This window comes from Chelonia mydas, chromosome 5 (genome assembly GCF_015237465.2).
Source record: "Chelonia mydas isolate rCheMyd1 chromosome 5, rCheMyd1.pri.v2, whole genome shotgun sequence".
In the NCBI taxonomy this organism is placed as follows: domain Eukaryota; kingdom Metazoa; phylum Chordata; order Testudines; family Cheloniidae; genus Chelonia; species Chelonia mydas.
In genome coordinates, this window is record NC_051245.2 from 1249549 (window position 1) to 1257838 (window position 8290).

General features: G+C 58.0%; 1 protein-coding gene across 3 annotated transcripts; it reads left to right on the plus strand.

Moving 5' to 3' along the window:
* Positions 1-377: 377 nt before the first annotated feature.
* On the plus strand, positions 378-7710 carry LOC102940928 (beta-1,3-galactosyltransferase 5). Of its 3 annotated transcripts, XM_043547730.1 has the most exons (3): positions 403-439; positions 1342-1459; positions 2952-7710. In XM_043547730.1, exon 3 carries the CDS (start codon positions 3597-3599, stop codon positions 4629-4631), a length of 1035 nt encoding a protein of 344 aa, XP_043403665.1. In that variant the 5' UTR covers positions 403-439; positions 1342-1459; positions 2952-3596; the 3' UTR covers positions 4632-7710. The 3 variants fall into 3 exon arrangements, with proteins under 3 accessions (XP_037758640.1, XP_043403665.1, XP_007052761.1); XM_037902712.2 differs by lacking the exon at positions 1342-1459 and having other exon boundaries at positions 378-439; XM_007052699.4 differs by lacking the exon at positions 403-439 and having other exon boundaries at positions 1168-1459.
* Positions 7711-8290: the final 580 nt, after the last annotated feature.

Consider the following 8290-nt stretch of genomic DNA (forward strand, 5'->3'; position numbering starts at 1 on the left):
GCTCCTCCCCCCCCTTCCAACCTAATTAATCTGAAACGCACGGGCTCGCCCTTAGCATCCTGATTGGGTAATCGGATCCACCTTCCTTCAGGCCCCGCCCTGCCGTGTGGCCCCGCCCACTTCTTCAGGACCCCACCCCCTTCCCTGAGACCCCTCCCTGGATTGGTCCGGGGGAGTCTAACCCCGCCCCATATCCTTGGCTCCTCCTCGGATTGGTCAATGCTCTCACGTCCCGCCCCTCCTCCTCGGACTCTCCTTGGATTGGTCCAGATTCACTGTGACCACGCCCTTTCCAGCCCGCTCCTCCTCGGTATCTCTCCGGATTGGTCTAGTCTCGCTCCGGCCCCGCCCATCCCGAGCCCGCCGAGCCCCCATTGGCTGTAGGCCAGCGCCGTCAGTCACTCGAGCTGGAGCAAAGGTTGGTCGGGGAGCGTGTCCCGTAAGTAACGCCGAGCCCCTCCCCCCCCCCGCGTGACGGCTCCTCGAGTGGGAAGCTGATACGCGCCCCCGCGAGCCTGGAGCGGGGGGGGGGGCTAAGAAGAGCTGTGGGGGGCAGGGGTGCTGGGGGGGCAAGGAGACGGTGGGGTGCTGGGGAGGGCCAAGGAGACGGGGGGGCAGGGGTGCTGGGGGGAACAAGGGGGGAGGGCTAAGAAGAGCTGTGGGGGGCAGGGGTGCTGGGGGGGCAAGGAGACGGTGGGGTGCTGGGGAGGGCCAAGGAGACGGGGGGGGCAGGGGTGCTGGGGGGGACAAGGGGGGAGGGCTAAGAAGAGCTGTGGGGGGCAGGGGTGCTGGGGGGGCAAGGAGACGGTGGGGTGCTGGGGAGGGCCAAGGAGACGGGGGAGCAGGGGTGCTGGGGGGGACAAGGGGGGAGGGCTAAGAAGAGCTGTGGGGGGGCAGGGGTGCTGGGGAGGGTCGAGGAGATGGGGGGGCAGGGGTGCTGGGGGGGATAAGGGGGGAGGGCTAAGAAGAGCTGTGGGGGGGCAGGGGTGCTGGGGGGGCAAGAAGACGGTGGGGTGCTGGGGAGGGCCAAGGAGGCGTGCGGAGGAGGGCTAAGAAGAGCTGTGTGGAGGGGGCGGGGATGCCGCAAAGGGCCAAGCGGGGGCTGGGAGCGGGGGGCCAAAGAGGCACATGGGGGGGAGGGCTAAGAAGAGGAGGGGGTAGGGATGCTGCAAAGGGCCAAGCAGGGGCTGGGCCAGGGGGCAGCGGTGCTGGGGTTACTCCTCCCTTGCACCCACCCTGTGACTGTCTCGCCAAGCCCAAGGGCCTGAGGCAGCAGCCCCAGTAGGGCAGGAAGGGGCCAAGAGGGCTCCTCGCAGTGACTCTGCTGCAGCCCACGGACAGGTGCTGGGGCACAGCACTGAGCCCAGAGGGGGGCACGGGGCAGCCGGGACGAGTCTGGGGGGCCCTCACCTGTAAAACCATTTCCTGTAACACCCGTGATGCAGAGGAGAGCGAACAGGTGAGTGACGCCTGCGACCGGGTGGGAGGGACGACAAGGGAGTGAGGGCTCCGGAGAGCCATCCCGGGGAAGATAATCCCAGCAACTTGGCAGGGGGTGGGAGAAGCCTGGGACACCGGAATGGCGGAGAGAAACCTGGCACTGAGAGTGGGTAGGAAATGAGAACGGTATTTCCAATTTGTTGTGACTGCCTCAAATCTTTGGGCCACAAAGACATCCCCACAGAACTGATGCTGCCTCTGAATGTGGCTCTCGCATGACCACCCATGGACTGTTGCTTTCCACTTTGCCCACCTTAATACCAGAGAAATTCTTCCCTCTGGGGAGCTCAGAGAAGAGCAACAGAAACGCTCAATGGGTGGGAGAGCCCTAGTGGTGGAGCAGGACCCCCTGGTGCTAGGCACTGTAGAGACAGCAAAAAAAAGGTCCCTGCCCCAAAAAACTTACAGTCTAAGGAGTAAGACAAGCGACAATAGATGAATGCAGACGGAGAGGGGAGCATAACAAAACAGATGGTTCTGGTGAGTGTGACAGGCTATGGGCTCTGTATACCAGTAGCCTAATCCTTGCCAAGCATTTCCCTGGCAAAGGCAAGTTTGAAGGAGGCAATGAGGCGGTTTTGTGGAAGTTTACAGGAAGCACCTCCCTGGTGTAAGGGGCAATGTGGGAGACCTGTATGCAGGTGCTATTTGGAAGGTCAGGAGCCCAGACAGCAATCAGGCCAGACCTCCCAACAGCAGTGCAGGCTCCATGTGGTTGCACTGTCCCACCCAAACAGCCATGCGGGATGGAGAGGAGGGAGAACCCATTGTGGCTTTGGCAAGACAGTGCCTGGAGCTGGAATGGTTCCTTGCCTTCCCATGTGACTGAGCTCAGGATCCCTTTCTCCTAAAACCACTGGACTCCACATTCCTGGTCTTGACCTTCCCTGAAATCCTGTCACAATGGGCCTCATGCATCTTCTGCAAGTGACGAGCCCCTTGTTTGGGCTTGTGACTAAAGCACAGGACTGGGAGATAGCCACTTTCTATGTCCTGCTCTTGAAAGCGCAGAAAAGGCTAATGGAACAGATTTGCCATGTGAGCTCAGGACAGTCCTGGCCTCACTTAGTGCCTCAGTTTCCCCATCTGTAAAATCAGAGTGACGATCCTGTCCCTCGCACCAAAGAAACATGACAGTTAGTGTTAGTAAAGTGCTTTGAGCTACTCAGACAGAAGGAGGTAAGAGGTGATTACTTGTTCATTACTACAGTTACCCAGAGAACTCTGAGAAGAGGTGTTGTAAGGGGGAAGAGAACACATAGGACCCCTTGGAGCATCACTGGCTGAATTCTCCTACTTCTGATCTCACTCTGGCTAGGGCAGGAGAATTTCTTGTCCATTATAGTATCTGGGGCCTGAAGATGCAGTCTCTTCTGCCTGGAAACGCAAGGTCTCCAATCTCAGGAGTTTGATTTCTTCTCTCTCTCTCTCTCTCTCTCTCTCTCTCTCAGGAAGCAAAGCCAGAGTGCAATGGGACAAAGCCCAGAAGAAGACACTGCAAGGAGTAACTGGATCTCCTGAGATTCTGCCAGGACCTGCAGCATTTCAAAGCTCTCTAGTCCCAGCCCAAGGGGAGACCATTAGCTGCAGTCCACACAGCATTCATTTTACTTGCACTGAATCCACTCAGAACTATTCATGGCCCAGGAATCACAGAGGGGACTTGACTTGGATGCTCCTGTCAGATTAGGCTTTGCAGCCCAGCACGAAAGGAGCCTGTAGTCACTGAACAGCAATGATCCAGACTTGGTGTGAGACGTGTGTCCTGCCCCCCTGCAGTAGCTGGGTCACAGTGTCCTTTCTGACTGCTTTGCCCATGCATGTTCCAGATGACCTTTCCATCACACCTACCCCGCGGTGCAGCACATGCATGAGACAGCCAGTGACCCAGCTTAGTAAAGCCTCTTCCATGTGCTTCACTGCCTCTCTCTTGCTCAGGCTTGCCCTATGTGTCCTGCAGCTGACAGGCAGCGGGGCAGGAGACATGCATGGTGCTGAGGAATTCCCTCCCTGCCTTGTCTTCTCTCCCTAGCCAGGCAGGGTTGGTATAATTGCTGGAGCTGTCGTGCTTACAATGCCTGTTGTTTCCTTCTCCCATGGCACTGATGCATCCGTGGTGCTTAAAAGGGCTGATCTGTGTCAGCGGCCTTCTCTCACTCATCCTGCTTTGGTGCCTGCTGGTCATGACAGCTGATGTCCAGAAGAGATGGCAGCTTTCCAGTCGCTTCCCCATCATCCAAGGGAAGCTGCCCAGAAGGTCTCGCTTTGGGGCCATTGAATCTGCCCAGAGAGGCGTGGACTTTCCATCTCTGTTCACTAACTCTCTCACAGATCCTCACTGTGAGCCTGGGCAGCTGCTCCTGATCCTCGTGACTTCAGCCCCAGGGAATTCAGAGCCCAGGCAGGTGATCAGGAGAACCTGGGCTGCCCACGAGGGACCGACAGCATACCAATGGCAGTCTGTGTTCTTAGTCGGCCAGTCTGCAGATGTTGGGGTAGCCCAGGGCATCCAGAGAGAGCAGCAGGAGTTTGGGGACATCCTGATTGGGAATTATCAGGACACCTATCGGAACCTCACCCTGAAGGTCATGCATGGGTTTAAGTGGGTGGCCAAGCAATGCCGGCCCAGCTACATTCTAAAGACAGATGACGACTGCTTCGTCAACACAGACCGGCTGCCGGAGTTCCTGCTGGAGCACAACACTATTAAGACGGGCCTGTATGCAGGATCCCTCTTCTCCAGGGAGAAGCGGCAGGTCATCAGAGAGCCTTCCAGCAAATGGTTCGTCTCTAGGCAAGACTACCACCCAGATGAATACCCACCATATGCCAGTGGCATCGGCTACATCCTGTCTCTGGATGCCGTTGAGCAGATCCTGTGGGCAGCAGAACATGTCCGCCCCATCCCGGTAGAAGATGCCTACGTCGGCATCTTGGCTGAGAAAGCTGGGATCCGGGTGAAATCCAGTGCGCGCTTCGCCAAGCACAACGTGAGGTGGCGGGTGTGTAACTACCGCTACCTGATGGTGATTCATCACCTGAGCCCACATGAGCAGGAGGTGGCCAAGGGGAACATGCTGCAGGCTCGGAGTGCCTGCCATGACAGTCTGGAGGTCACCAGGTGGAAGTGAGCCACTGTCTGCCAGGAGGGCTGGCAAGGGACGGGGCAACCTCATGCCTGTAGCACAGTCTGAAGGGGGTTATGCAACCGGTGCTCAGGGTTACCCCTACCCCAAGGCCCCATCCCAGGCTCTGGAGGGTGGTGAAGCACTGGAATGGGTTACCTAGGGAGGTGGTGGAATCTCCTTCCTTAGAAGGTTTTAAGGTCAGGCTTGACAAAGCCCTGGCTGAGATGATTTAGTTGGGGTTCGTCCTGCTTTGAGCAGGGCATTGGACTAGATGATCTGAGGTCGCTTCCATCCCTAATCTTCTATGATTCTAGGTCAGCCCCTGCCATGCACTCTTGCCTGGCACCCTAGCTGTCTTGCCCTTCCAGTGTTATGGACTTCTGGAGAGTGAAATGGCCCTGCCTGGCTTGCCTGACAGGCAGCATCTTACTTGCCATGAGGTTGGGGCTGGGAGCCAGGAGCTCTGGAGTGGGAGTCCCAGCTCTGCTACTAACCTCAGGCCAGTGACTGACCGATCCTGTGCCTCGGTTTCCCCACCTGTAAAGTGGGGATAACTATCTGACTCAGCTCCCAAGGCCTGTGGAGATTTAATTGGTTCATGTCTGTAGGGCTCTGAAAAAGTGGTGTGGGAGGGGCCAAACATCATTAATACAGAGGGACTTAAGGTCTCGGTATGTCATGCCCAGCTGAGGCTCCTGCCATTTAGATGCATCGTGGCATGCTAGGACCTGTAATCCCCACAGGCTGGCTGCAGTCTGCCTCAGTTTTTGGCCAGCTGCTGGCAGCCCTTAGCTGAGCTAAGTTGGAAGGTCCAAGGTCACCAGGACTTTTCTGCCTCTAACACTACAGTGCCCTGGGGCGCAGGGCATGGTGAGCCCTGGAGCTGAGAGGGGAGAACACCAGCCATGACAAATGGGAGTGGGGATGGCCTCTGCCTCCAGAAGAGGGCTCTCTCCTCATGCCCGGTGTCTCCAGCCCTCCCACAGCTGAGGCTCTCACTGGCTGCCTTATGAAGGGGGGTTGCTGGATGTGTGACCTACCAAACGAGCAGCATTATGAGCCTCTCTGTATGCTGCTGGTGAGGCTTGAAAACACCGGGGTAGCCCAGAACCCCTGCAGGGAGTGACCCTGATTTCCCCCATCTCTATCACCTTCCCATGGTAGGGGGATGGGACGGGACTTACCTGCGCTTGGTGCAATGGCACAAGCAAAATGAACTGCACCTTCTCATGCTGCATCTTTCTGAAGGAAGGCCCAGGATGGCCTGCACTTCTCCAGCACCTGGGCATGCAGCTTGTTCAGGCTGCCAGGCCCCATGGGTGCTAGTGATGTGTGTCAGGTGTAAATGGTACTCGCTTTCCCGCTCAGTGCACGCTGGGGACCCAGGTACCTGTTGTTCTAACGAGCCTGGAGCACTTTCCGGACTGAAAGGACACTAGGAAAGGGTTAATCTATGCAGAAGCTAACTACAAAACTGTATTAAGTAAGGGCTGGGCTCTGTTCCTTTCCCTTGGCAAAATGCTTCCCCTCTCTCTGCCTCAGTTTCCCATCCCCAGGCAGGGGGTGAAGCCAAACTCCCACTGATCTCACGTATCAAGGTGCTTTAGGTTGGATATTAGGAAAAACTTTTTCACTAAGAGGGTGGTGAAACACTGGAATGCGTTACCTAGGGAGGTGGTAGAATCTCCTTCCTGAGAAGTTTTTAAGGTCAGGCTTGACAAAGCCCTGGCTGGGATGATTTAGCTGGGGACTGGTCCTGCTTTGCGCAGGGGGTTGGACTAGATGGCCTCCTGAGGTCCCTTCCAACCCTGATAGTCTATGATTCTCCTCCAACTAGCCTTGTGCAGGGTGCTACTGGGATGGGAACAGCTGCTTTTACAAACCAACGCTAACCACGCCCACCTCCCTCAGCCCAGTCCTGCCCTGCCCGAACTTCCCTGGAGTTCAGCAGCGATAGCAGCCAGCTGGGGAGAGGAAGTTAGTCATGGGAGTGGGCTCCTGCCCCTTGGGCACAGGGAGGCTACGGCTAGTTAGCCTGTAGTGTGAGATATCCCATGGTTCCTGATTCCTGCCCCACCGTGCCTAGAAAGGGCTCCCCTCTGGCCCATCGAGGATAACTCCCTGCTCTGGTGCCCAGCACTCAATCAGTGTTACTGACATCCCAGCAGCAGGTGCCAAACAACCCACACCAGCTCAGCCTGCCCCGCGGTTCCCAACCCTACGACCGCCCAATAGCGTTACCTCATGCTTTTGCCACTGTTGTGCAGCTGGGGTCCCCTTGCTGGGGGGACAGGCCCACCCAATTCTGCCTTCCAGCCTTACTGATGAGCTTAGGGCCCCTGAGCACATGATGCTGGACAGTTGCTTGGGTAGGGTAGGCCCGTGGCATTTGTGTAATCCCTGCTCACAGCAAGGCTCGCTGCCGGGGAGGCTGGAAAAGAACTAGAGCCGCTGCAGGCCGGGGGCCTGCCCTTCTGCAGCAGATCTCTGTGTCCAAGGCCCTTGGCTTTGGGAAGGGGGCTTCGGATAGTGCTGGTGCTCTGTAAATAAACTGCATCAATGACACTAGAGGAAGCTGATGCCCAACTCAGTAGAGTTGTAGGGAAAAGCGGGGGAGGGAAACACTTCAAACCTGGTGCTTTGCCAGCCGGGCATGCTGCTCCCACCTCGGCTGCAGTCTGCTCAGAGTCGGACCCTAAGGCCTAGAGAACTTGTGTTACTGTAGCCCCTTGGTCATGGCCCAGGACCCGGAGCCTGAGGTGCTGTACAAACAACCCATTTCCCCCTCTGCCAGGAAGGTGGGTGCAGCTGCTCCTGGCAGGTTACTCTCCAGGGCCTTCTCCAGTTGGTTTTAAACATTCCTAGCCACACCGCTTCCCTCGGGGTGGACCTGGCCACTTGGCACAGAGCCACTGAGCGAGGGGCCATCCTGTGATGGCCAGGGAGCAGGAGGGCCGCAGCCAGTGCTGGGTGCTGTTTTCTCTGAACGGTCAGAAGGGACAGAGCTGTTGGGGGAGGGAGATGGTAGCTAACAGCTGCCTTTCACTGAGGCTTTGTCCTGCAATAAAGGTTACCAATAGCTGCCCATGGGAGAGGTACTTTTTGGGGGACTGGAGTCATTCTTGCCTGACTGAAATGCCACTCCTTGGAGCTCTGGCCTGGCTTTTCCTGCCCCGCCCCACGCTCCTCTCCAGGAGTGTAGGGGACTCCCTGGGTCCCGGCACAAAGACAAGCAGGGGCTGAGGCAAGGCTGGGGGTCGGGGGCAGCGTGAGGACAGAGCCCCCAGCGAGGTCTCCTGGGCAGCTGCTCCGCTGCAGGCCTCTGCCAAGGAGCTGCCACGTCAGGGATGGCCCAGCGACAGGCGATTTCCCCTTGCCTGCCCCAGGGCCGCTCCCCTCAGCGGTCCTGCCCTTGGCAGGTTCGTTTAGCGTTCCGATACATTCCTGCTCCTCTGGCTGAAGGGGAGTCCAAAGCCCATGCCAGTCCTTCAGCCAGCCTCTCCAGGGCTGCAGGCCCCCGTCCCAGGGCAACACAGCCCCCTGCTGGGCTTCCCTCTGCCTGCCCTCCCAGGCTCTCCCCCCTTGATACACTGCCCTGGCTGGGACCTCTCCCTTTCCAGCCTGGCCTGGCTTCTCTCCTTCGAGCCCCAAGGCCCCTGGAG